Source organism: Sceloporus occidentalis, unplaced genomic scaffold (assembly GCF_023333645.1).
Source record: "Sceloporus occidentalis isolate IW3139 unplaced genomic scaffold, rSceOcc1.0.p SCAF_1, whole genome shotgun sequence".
In the NCBI taxonomy this organism is placed as follows: Eukaryota; Metazoa; Chordata; class Lepidosauria; order Squamata; family Phrynosomatidae; genus Sceloporus; species Sceloporus occidentalis.
Window position 1 is genome coordinate 287079280 of NW_028316981.1, and position 24634 is coordinate 287103913.

General features: G+C 42.2%; 1 protein-coding gene across 1 annotated transcript in view; it reads right to left on the reverse strand.

Moving 5' to 3' along the window:
- LOC149324021 (mitogen-activated protein kinase kinase kinase 1-like) overlaps positions 1–21448 on the reverse strand; it is a 114416-nt gene extending 92968 nt beyond the window's left edge. The window contains exons 1-3 of the mRNA XM_089485554.1: positions 21380–21448; positions 19526–19560; positions 16819–16999 (exon numbers count right to left, since the gene is read on the reverse strand). Of these exons, the coding sequence (XP_089341680.1) occupies positions 16819–16999; positions 19526–19560; positions 21380–21448 (285 nt within the window). The remainder of the gene's footprint in view (positions 1–16818; positions 17000–19525; positions 19561–21379) is intronic.
- Between the last annotated feature and the right edge of the window lie 3186 nt (positions 21449–24634).

The window sequence follows — 24634 nt, forward strand, 5'->3', positions numbered from 1 at the left end:
GGGCTTTTAGGAGTTCCATTAGCCCTCAGAATGAGCTGTATTCATCTTTCCCCTCCAAAGAATGAATTTCTGTTTGTTTGTTTGTTTGCTGTCCCTACTGCAGCAAGTTGTGGTCCCTATTGTTTTCTGGAACAATAGTTTTGTTAAACATTTAGCCTTCTCTTGTCAGAGAGCTCTGGTGCCACAATAAACTACAATTCCTTGGATTCCCTATCACTGAGCCAGGGCAGTTAAAGAGGTCTCAGACTGGATTATTTCTGCACTGTGTTTTGGACCTTAGAAATGAAATAAAAACAAAATAAAATAACCAACAAACACAAGCAAAACAAGCTGTGGGAAAATGATTACTTTTGTTTGAGAGAAGCCCATTTGGGAAACAGTGGGGCAGGGGGACAGTATTACTGACTGCCAGCCCCCACTGGACCAGAGCTGGCCCTGCCATTAGGTAGAATGAGGCAAATACCTGGCAACTCCAGCAGCTCCTGCATCACTCAGGGCAGCTGCCTGGTCATTCTGCTGCTCGAGTTGGAAGAACAGCAAATTAAGGAGGAAAGTGCTCAGTTATTTTGGCAATGGAGGTAAAAAAGTCCCACACGTACTCCCTGCAAAGGCAGGCCTCCTACTAAACATAAAGAAAAAAATAATAATGACCAAGGAAGATTTACATAATTCAACCTAGATAATGAGTCAACTGAAATAGTTAAAGAGTTCCAGTACCTTGAATCAAACACTGATCAGAAGGGAGACTGGAGTCAAGGACTCAGAAGAAGGCTAGGATTGGAAAGGCCAGCCATGAAAGAACTGGAAAAGATCCTGAAGTGTAAAGACATAACTTGGAACAATAAAGTTAGCATCTTCCAAGCCCCATCACCATGTACGGCTATGAAAGCTGGATGATGAAGGAAGCAGACAGGGGAAAAAAAAAACGCATTTGAGATGTGGTGCTGGACAAGAGTGCTAAGGATACCATGGACACCCAAAAGACAAACAGATGGGTTCTAGAACAAATCAAGCCTGAATTCTCCCCGGAAGCCAAGATGAAGAAGCTGAGACTGTTGTACTTTGAATTCAAAGATATAGCCATGTTAGTCTGCAGAATCAGTACGTAAAAAGATCTTATAGTCTCAAAGGTGCTACAACATGATCGGTCGTACTTTGAGTCATTGGAAAAGACAATGATGCTAGAAAAGGTGTGAGGCAGTAGAAAGAGAGGAAGATCGCATGCCAGGAGGCTAGACTCAATCACAGGTCTGAACCTGCAAGATCTGAACAGAATGGAGATGTCTCATTCACAGTGCTGCCATGAATTGAAGTCCACTTCAAGGCAGCTAACAGCCACTACAAATCCCCTGCCACTCCCACTCTCTGGCTGCAGGAGCATGATAATAACACAGGAAAAAGCATTTACTGCCCTTCATAACACCCCCAAACTGCTTCCTGAAGTGGAGGTGTTTGGGAACTGCATTAATTCTGCAGTGTGTCAGCAGCCCATATTTCTAAATTATTATTTCATTTAAATGTTATAAGCAGTTTATCATTTTAATCTCAATTTTCTATTATTTTTTTAGCCATCTGTGGTTTTAATTTAACTCTTTTTATTCTATAGACCATTTGAGTGCCGCTTTTGTGAGAAAGGATGTAAAAAAAATGATTTGATTGATTGCCTCATTCTGTCTAAAAGTAGGACTGGCCCTATCCCCACATTTAGAGCCGCATATGCCCCTTAAACCAGCCCTCTGCTTCTTGTGTCACAGAGGATACAGCCCCATCTTCAGTACTGAGATGAGATTTCACTAGTGGAGAAGAGTGGAGAAGGAGGTTCAGGTTGAATGGGTGAGAGAGGAGGTAGACAGGTGGGAGGACCCTGAGGAGGAGCGGCAGACAGAAGAAGCAGGAGGAAGAAGATAGGCACAGGTGGAAGTCCAAGTGGGAGACACAACCACTCCCCAGAAGGAGAAGGAGGAGCCGAGAGGCCATTTAAGGAGTGAGGGTGAGGCATTCGGAAGGAGGAGACTACACGGAAGAAGGGGGCGCGGTGAGGCAGTTGGGAAAGGGAAAGAAGTAACCAGAACCCCTCTCCTGTCAGGCTGCCCCATTAGCCTCCAGGTGTCATATGGATGCCTCCGCATAGGGCCCCACCAAGCGGTGCGCCTAGTGGACCCGCATTGGGAAGGGGTCCTCGGCGGCGAGCCTTGCAACTCGGGATTAGGACGGGTGGCCCAAGGCCCACACAATCTCAAAGGGACTTGGTGGGACTGCAAGGGAGAGTGTTGGGAACACGGTCTGCAACCGTTGGAAAGAGAGAAGGCGGAATTAGAATACGCCGAGATGGCTTTCAAATAGACCCAGGCCGGAGGCAAGGAAGAGTGAGGCCGGGAGCCCATCCATGATATACTATAAAGACCGAGAACTGAGCGTTCCAGTGACTTAACTGGGACACCAGTTGTGGATCTGTATTGTTTGGTTTATGCTGGGGAAATTACTACCTCATTAAAGTTTTGTTTATTCTTGCTGCATCAACGTTGGTCTCACGTGTGCCCTCAGTTCGTCTGCCTCATCATGGATCCTCAGGGAGGCCTCCCTATCCCTGGGGCACAGGCCCTGGCCACAACTAGGTTTCTGCACATTAAGTAGGGAGAGCCTCATCCTGTCCTTTGCTTGAGGCAGGAAAATGGCTTTGGTGGGCCTTCAATTGCCTACCAAAGACCATTAAAATACTTTATCTAATCAAGAGGAGGAAATTAGTGTTGTCCTGAAGTAGCAGAATGAATGCTACTGTTTGGAAGTGCACTGAGTGTCTATTTTTAAACCCTTTTCACAGGAAAAGAGTAATGCTTCCTAGTAAATAGAAAACTAACATGGCAGCATTTCCTATCTGCCATATTCAGTACTACCACTTTTTCCCCATTTTTCAGCATAGCTGTTTTACTCTGTAAAGTTTTTTCGTGTGGCCATTCTGCTCTGTAACATCTCATTTTTACTCACGTGGATGGTAAATGTGCAGTGAGGTCGTGAAAATTTAAAACTGCAATTCTATATCCACTTTCCTACACATCTTTACTAGATAATAAGTGCACTTCATTCAAGAAACACATCTGAGTAAACATGGAAAAGAAATTATTATTATTATTATTATTATTATTATTATTATTATTAACCTTTATTTATGAAGCGCTGTAAATTTACACAGCGCTGTACATTCAATCTTTTTAGTTAGACGGTTCCCTGCCCACAGGCTTACAATCTAAAAAGACATGACACAGAAGGAGAAGGGAGTGGTGGCGGGAAAGGGTAAGAGGTCCAGCAGTTCCTCTCTACCTCCGAGGCCTGGACCAAGGCAGATGGACTGGAGGGTGGGCTTGGCTTCATAATGGATGGTTAATCATTTTCCAGGGAAAATACATACTCTCAAGTAGGATAATGCATATACAGTACATAGCAATACAGGAAATGGTTTGATAAACAGGCACCAAAAGAACATCAAATAGCAAGCGACAATTATGCAATGCCTGGGAAGGCTTCTCTGAACAGGACGGTTTTCAACTCCGTTTTGAAGCTGGTTAAAGAAGTGATGGCTCTTGCTTGTGGGGGAAGAAGGTTCCAGGAGTGAGGGGCAGTGAGTGAAAAGGGGCGAATCCGAGATGGGGCAGAGGAAATCCTGGGCTGAGACAGGAACCCTTGACTACCAGAATGGAGGGCCCGAGTGGGAAGGCGAGGAGAAAGAAGGTCTGATAAGTAAGGAGGGGCCAGTCTATGGAGGGCTTTGAATGTCGACAGCAGGAGCTTATACTGAATGTGGAAAGGGAGAGGGAGCCAGTGAAGGGATGCCAACAGAGAGATGTGGTCAGAGCGGTGGGTGGAAGTGATAATGCATGCAGCTGAATGCTGGACAGAGATTAAAGGACGGAGGTGAGAAAGAGGAAGCCCAGCCAGGAGGACGTTACAGTAATCCAGTCGTGAGATCACTAGGGCATGGACCAGGATCTTGGCAGTAGAGGCGGAGAGATATGGTCGGATTTTGGCAATATTGTACAAAAAGAATCTACAAGCCTTGGCTGTGGTCTGGATCTGAGGGATACACGACAGAAAAGAATCAAAGATAAAACCAAGACTGCGGGCTTGCTGGACTGGTTGAATAGAAATGTTGTCCACAGAGACAGAAAAGGAGAGTTGAAGGGTGGACTTAGGAGGAAAGACAAGAAGCTCCGTCTTGGACATGTTGAGCTTCAAACGCCGATGGCGCATCCACTGCGAGACAGCTGTGAGGCAAGACGAGACTTGCTGTTCAAGCCTTGGAGAAAGGTCAGGGGTGGAAAGATACAAATGGGTGTCATCGGCATACAGATGGTAGGAAAAACCAAAAGAGCTAATGAGTTTTCCTAAGACAGTGTGTAGAGAGAAAACAGAAGGGGACCCAGAACAGAGCCCTGGGGAACTCCAACAGATAAGGGAACAGGAGAAGAAGTCTGACCCCCTGCAACTACTGCAAAAGATCTGCCAGACAAGTAAGATCTAAACCAGTCGAGAACAGAGTCTGAGAACCCAAGGTCAGAGAGTATGTCAATTAGGAGACAATGATCAACAGTGTCAAAGGCTGCAGACAAATCGAGAAGAATGAGAACAGAGTAAAGGCCATTAGCTTTGGCCTGTAAAAGGTCATTCGAGATCTTAGTGAGAGCTGTCTCTGTGGAATGCCTTGGGGGGAAACCAGACTGAAAGGGATCAAGGATGGAGTTGGTTTCAAGAAACTTAAGACAGCGCGAATAAACAACCCGTTCCAAAACCTTAGAAAGAAAGGGGAGAAGAGAAATCGGACGATAGCTAGACAAAGAGGAGGGGTCAAGAGAAGGTTTTTTCAGAATTGGGGAAATGAGAGCATGTTTGAAGTCCGACGGGAAGGAGCCTGTAGAGAGAGAGAGTGAAGATATGGAGAAGCGAGGGCAGAAAGGAGGGAGCTATAGAGATTAGAAGACGAGTAGGAATTGGATCAAGAGGACAGGTTGTAGGTTTGGAAGAGTTCAGAAGTGTAGAGAGTTCATCCAAAGAGGCAGGAGGAAAGACAGAAAATTTGTTAGGCGAAGGCGATAGAAGATTAAGAGCAGAAGAAGAATCAGGAGGGACTATCTCAGAGCGAATAGTGATAATCTTAGAGATGAAATAGTTAGCAAAGTCATTAGGAGAGAATGATGAAGAGACAGGAGGAGAGGGAGGTTTAAGCAACGAGTTGAAGATGGAGAACAAACGCTGCGGGCACCTCTCATTGGCGGAGATCAATGATTTGTAATAATAATTCTGTTTTGCTATAGACAGGGCGCGTGAGAAGGAAGAAAGAACAAATTTGAAATGGATAAAATCAGCCCACTCTTTGGACTTTCTCCAAAAACGTTCGGCCGCTCTAGAGCAGGACCGGAGAAACTTAATGTTGGGGGTAAGCCAGGGCTGAGGTCTAGTCTTAGAGGAAGAAGTGGGTACAGAGACAGGGGCAAAATGGTCAAGAGTCAAGGAAAGAGTGGAGTTAAATAAAGACATTGCTGAATCAGCAGAATCCCCGAGATTTAGGGAAGAGAGAGATGAATCCAGGGTCAGACCAAGATGGTTAGAGTCAACAGACTGAAGATCACAAAAATGGCGTTGAATAGTATGGCGAGGAGAAGTATAAGTGAGAGCAAAGGAGATTAAATGATGATCAGATAGTGAAAAGTCAAGTGCCAGGTAGTCAGAAATGGTGCAGTTTGCAGCAAGAACTAGGTCAAGACAGTGACCAAGAGAATGAGTTGAAGAGTTGGAGTGTGGTTGGAGGCCAAAAGAAGCTAGAAATGAGTCATTGTTATTCTTACAGTATGAAAGACTTCAGTGTCCATCAAAGGTAAGAAATCTTCAGATACAACCTTTCGAGGGCTTTATGATTTTTCAGCCATCTTCGCACATCAAAGGACTCACACTTTTTAATTATTAGATTTGCATCCTTGAACTTTGCTGAGCTACTGTCATTGACAAGACCTGCCCAAATCCATGAATAGGCAGAGTGGCATCCTGACATTGCAACTTAGCAATCATGTAATGCAACATTAGAGTGTTGTGCATGCCAATCCCATTCTTAGTTTCTTTCGGGAATGTCATTCGATAGTCCCCTCTGGCCTTTTCTCCCATCTGCTTAGAGAATAGTGATGAGGTGTGTTACATTTGTCCTTAGCCATATTATATGGAAAAATAGGGACCACATAATCTCCAGACAATTTGTTCAGTGTATTTGTACATCTAACAAATGAAAGACTTGCTTTCCTGATTAAAGTGATCAGCGGTTTTTATCAGTTCAACAGCATAATGAATGTGTATCTTTTTACAAGTTTTTAAACAGGCTTTTTTACTGTGGATAGTTACAACATGAAACTAATATTTCATAGATCAGGACAGATCTAATATATAACCTAGAGGCATATCCTGAGTATCTTCTCTCATAATCTCAAATATAATATAATTTGAGAAACAATCCTTGAAATAAGAAACCTATCTTCTTATGGTGTTGTTTTCCTTCACTGCCTTTGAAAAATATTGTTTTAAATGGTAAAGACAGATATATCCAAAATAATTTAGCTATTATAGAAATTTATCTGTTTACCCAATGTCAATCACAAGACATTTGCTGACAATGTGGATATATACAGGAAACAGACAAAGGCAAATGCTGAAAACAGATTGCTCAAGAAGAAAATAGTGTATGAACCGCAGTCTTTATGTGAAAGATTTAACTTCATACATTTGTTTAAGCAATATGCGTGCCTTGTATATTACCTCTTCAGTATGTATTTATTTCTGTTAAAACATTAAAACAGTAGTTTGGAAGTGAAGGCAAAACAACACAGTACAATAAACTCAGGAGCTTGCTGGCAGAAATGGAATATATCTAGCTGAAAAGAATGTAAAACATTGTTTTAAAAACCTTGGTTGCAATTTTTTACTTTTCCTTTTATGATTTTTTTTATCCTAAGATAATTTTGGTTGTGAACATAAAATACCCTAACTTGGGTCACAATGTTATACCCACTTTCTTCAACATTAGAGTCCACAGATGTCAATGGGATTTACTTCTTCCAAGTAGATACACCTAGGACTGAAGAGTTAAGGAGTTCAATGGAAAATATGTTGTACATCCCTTTCCCTCCTGCTGCTGTCTATATCCCTGAAAAGCCTCTCTTGAAGGTTGGGGAAGGCTCCTGAAGAATGGGGGTTAAAGGAGAGTCGGGTATTTTTCAGAATTAGACTTGGATTTAAAGATATTAAATGTTAATGGAAAGTACATTTCCTATTGTGATGTTGAAGGCTTTCATGGCCGGCATCCATATTTTTTGTGGGTTTGTGGAGCTATGTGGCCATGTTCTATAAGAATTTATTCCTGATGTTTCGCCAGCATCTGGCGAAACGTCAGGAATAAACTCTTATAGAATATGGCCACATAGCTTGACAAACCCACAAGAAACTACATTTCCCATTGTTTTTTCCCTCCCCTCATCATTGCCTCCACAAGATTCAGGAGAGGCAGAAGGCCGAGGTGGCTACAGGGCCTGGATGTGTGTTAGGGTCACCATGCCATTCTTAACACTCTTCATCTCAGATGGTGTTGGAAGCTAAGCAGGATTGGACCTTGTTAATATTTAGATGGGAGACCACCTGGGAATATCCTAACCAGGTAGGGTTAGGAAAGAATTTTGTTTGATACCCTGAAAAGCTGACAGTATTGGACTTGAGGGACTAATGTAATAAACTTAGTATAAGGAAGCTTTATTGACCTGTCACTTAATTAAATGGGGAGCTGAAGTATAACTAAACTAACCCCCCCTCAAAAGAGTGAGAATATATAGTATAACTTAGTTTGCTGTCTGTATGTGGCATGTCTACCTTCTCCTAACAGTAGTAGCTAATAATGTGGGACTGGGGCAGGGAAATACATAGGGGTTAGATTGTACTACATGCTGCAATAACTTGACAAGGGCTTGCCTTTTTTATGGCAGCAGCATGTTTTTTTTTAATATTGGTGTAACTTACTTGTGAGCTAATGTGCTTAAAATTGCAGCACACATCTGCTAAGCATCTGGAAGTCCAATTCTAGTAAACAACCATCTTTGTTTTTTTTATTTGTAATGAAAGATCTTACTTTGTGATATTACACTCCAGAATTATAGTGTTGTTCCTATCAGTTTGTCTAAGTATTGATAATAGGAAAATATTGTAAATTAGTTGGATGCTACTATCACAGCCTCTTATCTAGATTACAGATGAGAATGATGGTGAGATGAATAGTTTTATGCATCATAGAACTTTCTTGAAATAACTTGGAAAGGCTCCAGAAATGGTGCCACTGCAACCTAGCTTGTATTCATAGATCCTCAATAAGACCTTTCAATTGTGTCCACCAACACCCTCAGGAAAAAACAATAGGTGTAGAGGCCATGCCTTTAATTGTCTGCAATATCTACCCTGTCGGGGAAATCTACCAGATTTATCACTCAGCTGGCCACACCTCTGCACAACCTGAATGACTGCTTAGACTGAAGCAGAAATAGACTACTCCCATACAAGCACACACACTGTGCAATACAACACTCTGTTACCTATCTCCCTTTGTGGGATATTAACCATTAAATACTGTTGTCCTTTGGGAAGGAAACTTTCCAGACAATGGCTTTTCATCCTAATAGATGAAACTATCAGCTAGATAGAAGGTTGGAACATCTGAAGGGCATTCCTTTGCAACCTTTTCTGGTTCCCACTGTGTGATTCATAAGACATTACAGCCTTCTCTCAGCAGGCAAAACACATGGTATATAAATTGTGTAAGTCTAATGCATATCACATTGCCAGGATAATGATCTGTCTTTGCCCTATCACATTTTTGCTTATTCCTTCATTTGATAGTGCTCGTTCTCACAAGAGCCCAACCTACATATCAGCACTATTAAAATCACAAAGTATATCTAATAAAATGCAATAAAACAATACAAGAAATACAAGAAAGCCAATAAAATCAACAGCAAAACAAGTAACAAAACAAATGGAAGACATGCTTACACTCTGAAAGCCTGCACAAATAAATAGGTTTATATGCCATGCTTGAATGACAGCCAAATGTCTACTGGAAGAGTGCTGAGACAACATAATCAAGAAGAATTGATTGAATGATTGCTTTTAGATTTGTATATTGTATTTAGTGCTCTTGATTTTATCTATTTTATGATGTGTTTTGTAATTGGTTTTAAACTCTATTTAAACCGCTTTGATCTTTTGGAAAAGCGGTATATAAATAAAAAATTTTATTTTTATTATTATTATTATTATTATTATTATTAAGGCAATTTAAGTTTGTCATAGGTAAGTAGATGGTTCGGTGGCTTAAGTATGCCCGGTAACTGATTGGGTACTTCTGGAGACTGGCCTGCCTAACACTAGTTTGTTATCTTGCACATCACAAAAGTAACTTTTAAAGAGCCTGAACTATCAGCAGCACTGGATCCATCTCCATAATATATGGGAAATTCATGGAGTCCAGAAGCCCTTAAACAGTGTATTCCTAAACAAGGTAGTCACAAGGGGATCTTAGTTCCTTGATCTCCAGCTGGTTGTTTTAAACTTCAAATATAGTACCTTGGTGTAACATGAAACTTTAAACAGTTTCCAGCATGTAACTTCCCTCTGAATTAGAAGTGGCGACACCCAGGGCTGTTTGAGTAACATAAGCCTCTGGCCTGCACCCTCAGCTTGGTGTCATGCAACATTTGGAATGTAGCGGCGGTTGCAGAGAGATATTCAGAAGCACGCTAACATTGCAGTCTGACATACATTTACTGGGTAGCAAGTCGCATGGGTTTCAACAACACAGAAGTTGGGCGAGGGGGAATAGGATTGCAAGTCAGAACACTATTGCTCAAAATATATGTGGGTTAAAATGTGTATAAATTTATTTGCATATTTTATATTATTTATGCATTGCCCCTTTTCTAAGCAATTATCAACAAAAATGAAAACAAATAAAATAAATTTCTTTCAGTTTATATCAAAAACACTAAAACACACATAAAACAACAATGCACTGTTGTTAATTGCTGTCATGCTAACTTTGACTTATGACAACCCTATGAATGAGAGACCTCAAGACACCATGGTGTTAATGCCTTTGCTAAGGTCTTCCTTGACTAAGTCCACCTACCTGTCTTTCTCTATTTCTACTGACTTCAATTTTGCTTCATATTACAAATTAATCTTGTTGTCTCATGATGTGTCCAAAGTAAAATAGCCTCAATTTAATAATTTTGGCTTCTGAGAAGAGCTGGGCTTGAATTTCAGACCCATTTATAGCAGGGCCTTGATATCCACTGGGGTTTGGTTCCAGGGTCCCGAATATATATATATATATATATATATATATATATATATATATATGAGAATATTTTCAAGCACTGGATGTTTGAATCCATGGATAAGGAATCTATGGATATGGTGGGCTGGTTGTATATATCTTTTCAGTGATCCACTGTATCCATCGAACTCCCCTCCAACACTACATTTTGAATAAATTTATTGTCTTCCTGCCAGCTTTTTTTTTATCATACATAGAATGTATTAGCAATACAGTATTTAAACTATTCAGAAATCAGACAGAGATAAAAGCAAGAAGTTAAAAATCACACACCAAAATGCCTTCTTAAATGGAAAAGATGTTAACCAGCTTCTGGAAAATCACCAATGAGATAAATAGTTGCAGTATATATTTGAAGCCACTCAAAAGGCTCTCTCCTATTTTACCCCAAATAATCACATTTTGGGAGTTGTTGAAACACACAGTGGAGCCCCTGATAAAGGCATAGAAGAGGCCCATCAGATATCCTGGTTCCAAGCCATTTAGGGCTATAAAAATGATTACCACAGTCATAATAATAATCATCAGAACTGTATCTGGAAACACAGAGAAAGCCAGTGCAGCCTTTTCAGCAAAGGAGCCATATATTCCCTGTTCATGGCTGCAGAGTAGAACCACAAGTAAAATATATCACATTGTAACATGACTTACAATTCCAGCAATGGCATATATATGTGATTCAGTGCCAGTCCTCTGGATACAAAACATACCTCAATCCTACAGGAGAGGCAGGATAGAAATAAATTATTATTATTATTATTATTACCATGAGGGAAAACACATTAACAATCTGTCCACAAGATTCAGGAATTGTAAGTCTGCAATCACCACCAAAACGCTGGAACACCTTGTTGGTAAGCATGTTAACTCTTAGGAACACAGCCTTTGCATAAATGCCTCAATCCAACCATGTTTGAAAAAAACAGAAAACTTCTGCATCTACAGATTTGGCAAGTTGATGACATACAGGCTTAATACACCCTCCCTCCATAACTGTCATCTTTCGGCCTGTGAGGGAGAGAACAGGCTGGCCCAGAGTCATCAGGGGCTAGCCTGAAGATAGAGCGCCCTCCCTCCATAACTGTCATCTTTTGGCCTGTGAGGGAGAGAACAGGCTGGCCCAGAGTCATCAGGGGCTAGCCTGAAGATAGAGCGCCCTCCCTCCATAACTGTCATCTTTTGGCCTGTGAGGGAGAGAACAGGCTGGCCCAGAGTCATCAGGGGCTAGCCTGAAGATAGAGCACCCTCCCTCCATAACTGTCATCTTTCGGCCTGTGAGGGAGAGAACAGGCTGGCCCAGAGTCATCAGGGGCTAGCCTGAAGATAGAGCGCCCTCCCTCCATAACTGTCATCTTTCGGCCTGTGAGGGAGAGAACAGGCTGGCCCAGAGTCATCAGGGGCTAGCCTGAAGATAGAGCGCCCTCCCTCCATAACTGTCATCTTTTGGCCTGTGAGGGAGAGAACAGGCTGGCCCAGAGTCATCAGGGGCTAGCCTGAAGATAGAGCGCCCTCCCTCCATAACTGTCATCTTTCGGCCTGTGAGGGAGAGAACAGGCTGGCCCAGAGTCATCAGGGGCTAGCCTGAAGATAGAGCGCCCTCCCTCCATAACTGTCATCTTTCGGCCTGTGAGGGAGAGAACAGGCTGGCCCAGAGTCATCAGGGGCTAGCCTGAAGATAGAGCGCCCTCCCTCCATAACTGTCATCTTTCGGCCTGTGAGGGAGAGAACAGGCTGGCCCAGAGTCATCAGGGGCTAGCCTGAAGATAGAGCGCCCTCCCTCCATAACTGTCATCTTTCAGCCTGTGAGGGAGAGAACAGGCTGGCCCAGAGTCATCAGGGGCTAGCCTGAAGATAGAGCGCCCTCCCTCCATAACTGTCATCTTTCGGCCTGTGAGGGAGAGAACAGGCTGGCCCAGAGTCATCAGGGGCTAGCCTGAAGATAGAGCGCCCTCCCTCCATAACTGTCATCTTTCGGCCTGTGAGGGAAAGAATAGGCTGGCCCAGAGTCATCAGGGGCTAGCCTGAAGATAGAGCACCCTCCCTCCATAACTGTCATCTTTCGGCCTGTGAGGGAGAGAATAGGCTGGCCCAGAGTCATCAGGGGCTGGCCTGAAGATAGAGCACCCTCCCTCCATAACTGTCATCTTTAGGCCTGTGAGGGAGAGAATAGGCTGGCCCAGAGTCATCAGGGGCTGGCCTGAAGATAGAGCACCCTCCCTCCATAACTGTCATCTTTCGGCCTATGAGGGAGAGAGTAGGCTGGCCCAGCTCCATCTGGGCTAGCCTGAAGATAGAGCACCCTCCCTCCATAACTGTCATCTTTCGGCCTGTGAAGGAGAGAATAGGCTGGCCCAGCTCCATCAGGGCTAGCCTGAAAAAGAGGCTCCTCCTTCCATAACTGTCATTTTCCAGCCTGTGAGGGAGTTGACCAGGCAGGCCCAGCTCCATCAGGGCTAGCCTGAAGAAGAAGAGCCCTCCCTCCGGTCCATCTGCCTTGGTCCAGGCCTCAGAGGGAGAGAAGAATGCTGGACCTGATCCCCTCCCCCCTCACCATTCCCTTCTCCTTTTGTGTCGTGTCTTTTAGATTGTAAGCCTGAGGGCAGGGAACTGTCTATTATTCCCTCTGTTGTAAACCGCTCGGATTCCCAGTGATTGGGCGGTATATAAATAAAACCTATTATTATTATTATTATTTTAGAATGAAACATCACTCTTCCCTCCAGCACCAGTCACTAAATCCCATTCGTATAACTTGGAAATTCAGTAACAAAGCTAGAGAATCCCCTGCATCCATTCCTCAAGTCTGACCTAGCTACATAATATATACCTTTGTTACCTCTGATATGGATTATAGTCAGCCCTCTTTATCCACAGATTCTTTTCCCACAAATTCAACCACCCACGGCTTGAAAATATTTTTTTTTAAATATTTAAAAATATATTCATTCCAAAAAGCAAACATTGATTTTATCGTTAGATGTATAGGTTTGGTTGCTCCATGAGATTCATACAGAACAGCAAAAGACTGTGAATGGATTGTAGGGAGTACTTTCTTGTTCCTGAGGATACTTCTGCTTTGTTGATATTTAGCACCCGAGAGCTCTGTTTGTTAAATTCTGGTATTTGTTGTAATATCATCATCATCATCATCATCATCATCATCATCATCATCATCATCATCATCATCTCATCTTTTCCCCATTTGAAGACCCAAGATAGTTTACAAAGATTAAAGCATTTACAGTTTTAACATTAACGTCATATAATTTTTTAAAAAAACATAATTAAATAATAGCATTAAAAGCAGTTAAAAGCATGTCAATTAAAAAGAAAAACAACCAACCAAACACTAATAATGATAGTTATAAAAATACAGCACACTCCCATTAAAATACAGTGGATCCTTGTTACGCATTGGGGTTTGGTTCCACGATCACCTGTGGATAACAAAATCCGTGGATGCTCAAGTCCCATTAAATATAATGACATAACAAAATAGTGTCCCTTATAAAAAAATGGAAAATCAAGGTTCGATATTTGAAATTTATACTTTTTTTTAACATTTTCAAACCGTGGATGCTTGAATCCATGTATAAAAAGGGCCAACTGTACATTCTTTATTAGCCAGTTAACAATCAAAGGCTTGATTAAACAAAAAGTCCTGCTGAGAACCAGCATGGAGGTATGGTTTGAATGTTGGACTATGACTCTTAAGACCAAGGTTCGAATGTCCGCTTTAGCAGAAAAAACACACTGGGTGACATTGGGCAAGTCACACTCCTTCAGCCTCAGAGAAGGGCAATGGCAAACCTCCTCTGAATAAATCTTGCCAAGAAGACTGTATGATAGGGTTGCCAAAAATGACTTGGAGGCACACAACAACAACAACTTGGGCTTTTCTGCCAATGGAAAGAGACATGAGCAGGTACCAAATATGTCACATATGGGAGAGAATTCTCTAGCCTTGGAGCAGCTGGCAAGAAAGCTCTCTCCATGTTCTCACAAAATATGTGATGGTGGTAAGACTGATAGAAAGCCCTTCTCTGAGGATCTTAAAATTCAAATAGGCTCTTAATGGGAGATACACTTTTTCAGATAATCTGTATCGAAGCCATATAGGGCTTTATACATCATAACCAGTACTTTGGATTGTGCCTAGAAATAAACCAGTTACCATTAAAGTGGACAACAAGAGTGTGATATAATCCCTGTAAACAGCCCTGGTCAACAGCCTGGATGCAGCATTTTGGAGTTTTATAACAGTTTCCAAAGGCAGCCCATGTATATAGTGTGTTAGTTAGAAATAAGATTCAAACATGATGCAAGCAATGCATGTGTCACCATGGTCATTCTGACATATCCAGAATGGGTGCAGCTGGTGCACTAGTTTGAGTTATTTTGGGCACCATATTGAAAGAAAGGTGGAATATAAATTAAATGCATTCCTGATCACTGATGAGACCTGGGCCTGCATGCTCAGAGATGAGTTCGGGAGTATGCCCAAACTGCAAACCTACGATTTCAGGGGGAGTGTAATCCCTTCAACACAGGATTAATAAAATTTCCCTGATCTTCCCCTTAGACTGACCAGAAGCACCTCTGGCTTGTCTGGATTCAGCTTCAGTTTGTTTGCCCTTGTCAACTGACAGCAGACACTGGTTTAGCACTGAGACAACTTCCTCGAGATTAGATGAAAGGAAGAGATAGAGTTGGGTGTCATCAACATATGGATTACACCTTAATTTAAAATAACAGCTGAGAGGTGCTGTTGAACCAAAAGAAATGCATTCCTCCATCCAATTCCCAGTGTAGGTCATTCATGAAGGCAACCAACGCCATCTTTATTCCATAATCAAGCATTATTATTATTATTATTATTATTGAACCAATTGAAGCTTCCGAATTTGGTACAAGGGTAGCCCCAAGTAGAGGGCATTGCAGAAATCTAACCGAGAGATTACCAGTGCAAGTACTACTGCTTCAAGGTCCTTTCGGTCCAGGTAGGGACACAGTTGGCGTATCAACTGAAACTGATACCAAGCACTCTTGGCCGTCGCATCTATTTGGGATGTCAATTGTAAGGACGGATCCAGGAGTACTTCCAAACTGCGAACCTCGTCCTTTAGAGGAAGTGTGACCCCATCCAGGACTGGGTGACAAAACTCCATCCCTGGACTTGGGGTACCTATCGCAAGTACCTCCGTTTTCTCTGGATTTAGTCTGAGTTTGTTTTCCCTCATCCAGCCCATTACCGATCCAAGACAGGCATCCAGAGGAGAGATGCCATCCTTAGTCACTGCAACAGTTGGGGACATAGAGAAATAAATTTGGGTGTCACCAGCGTACTGATGACACCATGCCCCATGTCTCCGAATGATCTCTCCCAGCAGCTTCATGTAAATGTTGAAAAGCATGGGGGACAGAATGGCACCCTGAGGGACGCCAGATGTCAGCTCTCTCTTGGAAGAGCAGCTGTCCCCCAGCATCACCATCTGGAATCTGCCTGAGAGTCAGATTCAAGTGAATCTAAATATTCCATTTCATCCAGGACTCCCTGGATCTGATCCAGAACCTTGCCCCAAAAAGGAATTTATGAAACTGGCTGCTAATTATCTAATGTGGAAGGATGAATCAGCTTCCTGGGACCACAAGCAGGAACAAGCCACTGTATGAAGCACTCATAATGATGCTATTTCTCCCTCTATTCCCCACAATAAAGACTTGAGCTTCTTAGAAGAACAGTAAAATTCAAAAGATTCAAAAGAAACAAATCAGATTATGGAATTTGAGAATGATTGTCCTGTTTTTAGTGCAGAAATGAGCTGCCCTTGCCTTCATATGCTGTTGGATTACAAGAGCCATCATCCCTAGCTAGCATAGTCAACCCAAAATCCCTGTTAGGGCCACCTCTGCCCACTCCATGTTTTGGAAGCTGAATGTCATTAGGCTGCAATTAGTTTCTATTTGGGTCGAGGAGGTAGCAGACAGAGCACACGGAAAAATGTCTATTTATAAAGACCTTTTATTATTCTTTTCTGAAGTTTAGCCCCGGTACTAGCAGAAGGCATCCAGGACACAGACTTAATTAACATGCCAGGTACAACCATGAGTAGATGCTTTAGCAACCACTCAGAAGCTATAGGTTCTCTTTAACTTCAGCTCTCCGTATAAAGTGAAAGGAGTTCTCTTCAGCTAAGTGCTATGTTGCTGCATATTTGTGTTTCTTCATGCTTTGCCTACCCTTCTGTTTGGACTCAGTTTCAGAAGCTCTTGTTCACATACAGGTGTCAGCTTAGTGCTCATTTTGGATAACTGTTTCTGCACCTGTTTGGCTTCTGCTCCAAGCTTTCTCTGATCTGCCTCAGTCTCTCACCCTACTTTCTTAGACACTGATTTCATTTTATTACCTGGCCATGATAATTGTTCCATTCCTTAGAAACAGACATGCCAGGTTGTCTTAACTGAGATCCTGGCCTCAAATCTATACCTGACAGTGCAGACCAATGCCTGCTTTCATACGTGTGAGCCAGAATGACAGCATGATTCTCCTCTCCTTCTACTGAATATGTATTCGTAGGATCTACCAAACTGTCAAGAGGAATAAGCAAACCCAACAGTGATGTTACTGCCTAGTCCATCATGGAATGCTTTCATGCCAAGACCATCCAGTTCCCTCTTGCTCCACTGCACTAGTAATTCACTGCCTGTGAAGATTATGGAAACTGAATCAGCAAGCTTTTTAAATAGATGAAAGCCAAAGGCGATTTCTGGAATAATTTACACACTGGCTGCTAGGTCCACATGGTAATCACCTTTCTTCCAAACAAAGACCTAATTTCAATTGTTTTTACTTGTTTAATAGGCAGTATGATTTATTGATATTTTCCCAACAGTAGTTCATTGTTTTTGTTCCTTTAGCAACCTGCATTTGGATTTTGTCTTCAGTGATGTGATTCTCTTCCATACCCAAATCACCTTTGAAGGAATTCTTACAGACTAATGTACAAAAAGAGGCAAAAATTACATGGTAGAATGGACTCAAAAATTTTAACTGTAAGCTGAGGATCATATTTTTGAATAGTCAGCTAGGTAAAGCAAAAAGACTTTTTAGGTGTCTTTGGGCCTGAACAGACAGGCCAAAATAAAGCTGCTTTGGGCCACTTTGGAGGTATGCTGTTTAAATGACACATGCATCTTAAGAGTCCAGAAGCTGCGCCAAAGCTGTACTCCAGTCCTTAGGACTGGAACATGGCTTTGGCGTGGCTTCCGGACTCTTAGGATACATGCATCATTTAAACAGCATACCTCCAAAATGACCTAAAGCAGCTTTATTTTGGCCTGTCTGTTTAGGCCCTTAAATATCCTAAAAGCACCAGACCCTGTTTGATCTTTGAAGGTAAGCAAGAACAACCCTGGTTAATATTTGCATGGGAAACCACCAACGAACACTAGGAACCTTATCGCACTCACAGTTTTCCCGTTCTGTTCCTGTTGACAAGGCGGACAGATCAGGAAACGGGCTGACGACGAACGCTATTGCATTAAGTCTTCTTAGCGTTATGTGAACACGAAAAGAACGATCGCTATCGCACCCCGCTAACGGAGAAAACGACCTGTTGTCGTTTTTGGACCTCGCTGTGAACGGATATCACCGCACAGCCAGCTCCCATCCCAATGACGCCCCGACCATCCCCTGTCTTTGCGCATGCGCAGTTTACAAAGAAAATTGTGCGCGGTTTTCAAAGGGAGCTTGGGGTATTCTCGTTCCCTGTGTGTTCTATCCTAAGATGGATTCTTATGTTTTGGTCCTTCTCCATACCATCTCCCGTTACCTGATAATGGAGCAGGAACAGAGAAGACACTTATGTACCGCTTGTTTTTTAAAAAAGTTGCTCTCAGACATGCCCTTGCTGGGCTCATGGATGTAGAGGACGCACCCCCCACAGATCTCCTTGAATGGCTATCCACATTTCCATCACCTCAGAGATGGTGGTTACGTCCAATTCTTAGGAAGAATTGGTGGCGTGAAGAGGTGATGACTTTGTGGGATGACGACATGTGGGAGACACATTTCCGCATTTGTCCTACAGTATGGTCTAAAATTTGTCCTACATTTTCTCAATGGTAAAAGAGGACAATTATTCCAAACCTACCATACCTACCTGAAATCTTTTTCTGGTATCAAACACTGTTTCCTGCTTTATTTTTCATATAGAGACATGTCTAGATGTTCTATAATTTTGAGGAATGAAAGTCATTAAAACATCTTGCAAGGGAACCTGGTAAAGGAAAGATATCATGATGGCCCGTCATAACTGTAGGGATCGGACGGGGATGCAATTGGAACACCTAGGATATCGCACACAGAGGATTTTCCGTTCTCATAACGTTTACTGGTGAGGGAGGACGGAAGAGAATCCTTGGGAACATTTTATGTGAACGGAATGGAACGGGAACCCATTGCAAACGTCTCGGTAACGAGGCTATGCGATAAAATCCGTTCCATTCCATTACCATTGAGACCTTGGAACGTTTACAAACATGTATGCCATAAACTCCTAGGTGTTGTAGGCTATATTTCAGAAGACAGAACTGGAAAAACCTCCTCTAAGTATTCTTTGCCTAAGAAGACCCTATGAAATTCATGGGGACAACATAGGTACACAGGCAAACTGAAGGCATATAGAGACATACAGAAGCAGAAACCTAAGACAACATAGAACAAAATCAAATAAGATATACCTTTCCCCCCTAATGTTTTCATTTTTGCCATATGGAGGAGTGTTTATTGAAAGAAGTTAAATATTAATTTAAAGAAAGCAATTCCTGAGGGGAACAAACTGGTCCAAGGATTTCAGCCTCAGACTATGATTCTGACAAGGCAGGCCTAAGCATCATTATTCCAAAGGGAATCACCATATATTATTCTTATCAGAGCTTGGAAAAAGTTACTATTTTGGATTACCACTCCCAGAGTCTCTCCAAAAAGTCATCAAGCTAGGTGAAAGATTCTGGAAGAAATTGTACTTGAAAATGCAACTTTTCTCATCTCTGCTCCCCTAATCTATTACCTATGACTTGGGAGGAATTCCAGTTGAACCGAATGAGACTTACCTTCTGAGAAGATAGAGCTCAGCTATAATTAATATCTGGAAGAAAAGAATTGTTACAACAGATTGTAGTTACTTCTAAGTTGAGGACTGGGATGTACAGTAAATCAAGCAACCATTTGGTTTCTTACTGTATGAATGCTGACCCCACTATGACCTGAAGCCAGTCCCTTTATGACATCAAAAAATACTCTTTGCCTTCCAGGCATTTTCTATTTGAAGAATACAGATTTTTTGCCTTTCTCAGCTAAGAATTTCCAGTTTATCTCTACTATGTCTTATTATCGTTTATGTCAGTATTCCTCCTCTGTCTGGCAGTGAAATTTTAAATAGTTGTCATAGTTTGCAAAGATTTTCTTATTTGGATGTTGTGTTTCATTGAAGAATGGCCTGATTAGCATGAAATCACATGATGCCACTTTGTCTTTATTGCAAAATTCCCTTCATAACTTGCTATAAACTCTTATTGCAGAGTCTATTTGCCTCTAGATTTAAATCTACTGTTCAACAGTGAACAAGTTAGCTCTTAGTTCTGAAAAAAAACCTTCTCATTACACTATTTTCATGTCGTATCCCCTTCAGTCAGAAGACATTGCATCTCTTGGCATTTTAAGATCTTTTTATTTCAGTAGCATAATAAAAAATAGAGGGGTATGTTGGTACAGTGGTTGACAGATGGCCATCCAGCCTATGGACTTTATCACACAGGCAAAAAAGATCGGAACATAGCAGGATGATCCCATCAATATTGCACAATAGCACAAAGATTATCACACAACATTGTGTGATATTGCGATTATCCCGCTATTATCCCGTAAATAAAGAGAATTCTAGCACTGCTCTTTATTCATGGGATTTTCCCATGAATAAAAAATGACACTATAATTCCTTTTAATTCACGTGATAATCATGGGATAACAATAATATCGCACAGTGTTGTGTGATAATCTTCACACTATTGTGCGATATTGACAGGAGCATCCCACTATGCTCTCGGTTTTTTTTGCCTGTGTGATTAAGTCCTATGCTTAAAAACCTTCAAAGAAGGAGATTCCACCATGCTCCAAGGGAGTGTGTTCTGCTGTCAAACAGCTCCTACAGTCAGGAAGATCTTCCTAATGTTGAGCTGGATTCTCTTTTCCTGTAGTTTGAATCCACTGGTCCAGATTGTATTCTCTGGAGCTGCAGAAAACAAACTTGACATCCCTTCAAATATTTAAACAAGGTTACCATATCACTTCTTAACATTTCTTCTCCTGGCTAACCATACCCAGCTCCCTAAGTTGTTCCTCAAAGGGTATGGTTTCCAGATCTTTTACCATTTATGTCGCCCTCTCTAGACCTGCTGCAACTTCTCAACGTCCATTTTTAATGGTGGTGCCCAGAACTGGATGCAGCATTCCAGGTGAGACCTGGATAAAGCAGAAAAGAGTGGTACTATTACTTCTCTTAATCTAGACACTATACTTTAAAAGACAGCAGAGAACCCAGAAATTAAGCAATAAAATAGCAAAAGAATAATGCGGTGGGATCAACAGAAGAAGGTAGCAACACACTTCAGAATAATGCAGTTTGACACTGCTTTAACTATCATGGCTCCATTCTATGGAATGCTGGGATGTATAGTTTGTTATGGAACCAGAACCCTCTACCAGAGAAGGCTAGCTATCTCAGAAAACTACAAATGCCATAATTTCATAGTATTCAGCCGTGGCTGTTAAGGCCATGTCAAACTGCATTATATCTGCTGCCTAAGCTAATTTGTTGGGGTTGTTACTGAAAGTGTAAGGGTCCTCCCAGGAGGAAGGATGGCCAGAGATGTGTGGACATGGCAAGACAATCAATGCAAATGTCTTACACAAAGAGGTGTCATCTCCAGAAGAAAAAGCTCTTTGATTTTCAACCTTCTGGTAAGTACCCAGTACATCGCCTACAATCACACTCCTATGTGAAGAGATTATGTAGATTCCAGCTCAATGGACCTATCTTGTCTATGCATGCACTAGCACTTCCAAACTGAGCCCAATGGATCTCTTTATTTGGCCAACTATTTCCTCGCATTGGGTGCCCTCCGTGGCTACATGATCAAAACATCCCTTTTTAATATTAAGCTGATATCAGAAGTTGACTAGAGGAGAAGGAGGGCTAGTGTGTGCAGTAACAAGGTGAATGAAGGTCCAGGCTTTGAAAATAGGCCAGCTGAATTCGGATTCTAGCCGGATGATACCTGAAATGCACCCACCTGGCAGCAGTGGTGGCAAAAACATGTGCAATAAAATCCAAATGTATCCCGAATTCGAATTGAATTCAGCAATGGTAATTTGGATTTTTAAACTGTGTGATAATCTGCTTTGTCTTGAACAGAAAAGAGCCATATAAATAATGAACTAAACTAGCCCAGAAAAAAGTGTGGTCAATTGTTTTGAAATGGTTAAGCAGTGAATGTTAAAAGCATCTATCCCTGGAGGCTGCTGTTCCACTTATATTTGGCCTCACACTCCAGTTCACTGATTGGAAATGTATATAGCTGGTCCCTTGGGCAGAGTTAAACTTAATGCTTTAGTACTGCATACTTCTTCTTCTTCTTCTTCTTCTTATTATTATTATTATTAACCTTTATTTATGAAGCGCTGGAAATTTACACAGCGCTGTACATACAATCTTTTTAATTAGATGGTTCCCTGCCCTCGGGCTTACAATCTAAAAAGACATGACACAAAAGGAGAAGGGAGTGGTGGCGAGAAAGGGGATGAGGTCCAGCAGTTCCTCTCTACCTCTGAGGCCTGGACCAAGGCAGATGGACTGGAGGGAGGGCTTGGCTTCATAATGGATGGTTAATCTTCTTCCAGGGAAAATACATACTCTCAAGTAGGATAATACATATACAGTACATAGCAATACAGGAAATAGTTCGATAAACAGGCACCAAAAGAACATCAAATAGCAAGCGACAATTATGCAATGCCTGGGAAGGCTTCTCTGAACAGGACGGTTTTCAACTCCGTTTTGAAGCTGGTTAAAGAAGTGATGGCTCTTGCTTGTGGAGGAAGAAGGTTCCAGGAGTGAGAGGCAGCAAGTGAAAAGGGGCGAATCTGGGATGGGGCAGAGGAAATCCTGGGCTGAGACAGCAGACCTTGACTACCAGAACGGAGGGCCCAAGTGGGAAGGTGAGGAGAAAGAAGGTCTGATAAGTAAGGAGGGGCCAGTCCATGGAGGGCTTTAAATGTGGACAGCAAGAGCTTATACTGAATACAGAAAGGGAGGGGGAGCCAGTGAAGAGATGCCCAGACAGGAGAGATATGGTCAGAGCGCTGGGCAGTAGTGATAATGCGTGCAGCTGAATGCTGGACCGAGATTAAAGGACGGAGGTGAGAAAGAGGAAGCCCAGCCAGGAGGACGTTACAGTAATCAAGTCGTGAGATCACTAGGGCATGGACCAGGATCTTGGCAGTGCAGGCGGAGAGATAAGGTCGAATTTTGGCAATATTGTACAAAAAGAATCTACAAGCCTTGGCTGTGGTCTGGATCTGAGGGATACACGACAGAGAAGAATCAAAGATAAAACCAAGACTGCGGGCTTGCTAGACTGGTTGAATAGAAAGTGTTGTCCACAGAGACAGAAAAGGAGTGTTGAAGGGTGGGCTTAGGAGGAAAGACAAGAAGCTCCGTCTTGGACATGTTGAGCTTCAAACGCCGATGGCGCATCCACTGCGAGACAGCTGTGAGACAAGATGAGACTTGCTGTTCAAGCCTTAGAGAAAGGTCAGGGGCGGAAATATACAACTGGGTGTCATCGGCATACAGGTGGTAGGAAAAACCAAAAGAGCTCATGAGTTTTCCTAAGGACAGTGTGTAGAGAGAAAACAGAAGGGGACCCAGAACAGAGCCCTGGGGAACTCCAACAGATAAGGGAACAGGAGAAGAAGTCTGACCTCCTGCAACTACTGCAAAAGATCTGCCAGAGAAATAAGATCTAAACCAGTCAAGAACAGAGTCTGAGAACCCAAGGTCAGAAAGTATATCAACTAGAAGACAGTGATCGACGGTGTCAAAGGCTGCAGACAAATCGGGAAGGATGAGAACAGAGCCAAGGCCATTAGCCTTGGCCCGTAACAGGTCATTCGAGATCTTAGTGAGAGCTGTCTCTGTAGAATGCCTTGGGCGGAAACCAGACTGAAAGGGATTGAGGATGGAGTTGGCTTCAAGAAACTCAAGACAGAGTGAATAAACAACCTGTTCCAAAACTTTAGAAAGAAAGGGAAGAAGAGAAATCGGACGATAGCTAGACAAAGAGGAGGGGTCAAGAGAAGGTTTTTTCAGAATTGGGGAAATGAGAGCATGTTTGAAGTCCAACGGGGAGAGCCTGTAGAGAGAGAGAGAGAGATTGAAGATATGGAGAAGCGAGGGCAGAAAAGAGGGAGCTATAGAAATTAGAAGACGAGTAGGAATTGGATAAAGAGCACAAGTTGCAGGTTTGGAAGAGTTCAGAAGTGTAGAGAGTTCATCCAAAGAAGCAGGAGGAAGCACAGAAAATTTGTTAGGCGAGAGCAATAGAAGATTAAGAGGAGAAGAAGAATCGGGAGGGACTATCTCAGAGCAAATAGTGGTAATCTCAGAGATGAAATAATTAGCAAAGTCATTAGGAGAGAATGATGAAGAGACAAGAGGAGAGGGAGGTTTAAGCAAAGTGTTGAAGGTGGAGAACAAACGCTGCAGATGCCTCTCATTGGCGGAGATCAATGATTTGTAATAATTTTGTTTTGCCATAGAGAGGGTGCGTGAGAAGGAAGAAAGAACAAATTTGAAGTGGATAAAATCAGCCCACTGTTTTGACTTTCTCCAAAGACGTTCAGCTGCTCTAGAGCAGGACTGGAAACTCAAACTACCAGTGAACACTTCTTACCATCTTACGTCACTGCTATTTAAATTGGTTCACAAGCATTGATTGGTGCTATCAAAACACACACACACACACACACAGTGTATAAAAATCAAGATCCAAAGAACTGTACAAATAATTCCTCCATACCTCAAGGTATTTGAATTTTTTTTGCTCAATCAGCAATGTATCTCTGACCCTTATTAGTTATTGGTTTGGCACAGTGGGTGAAGA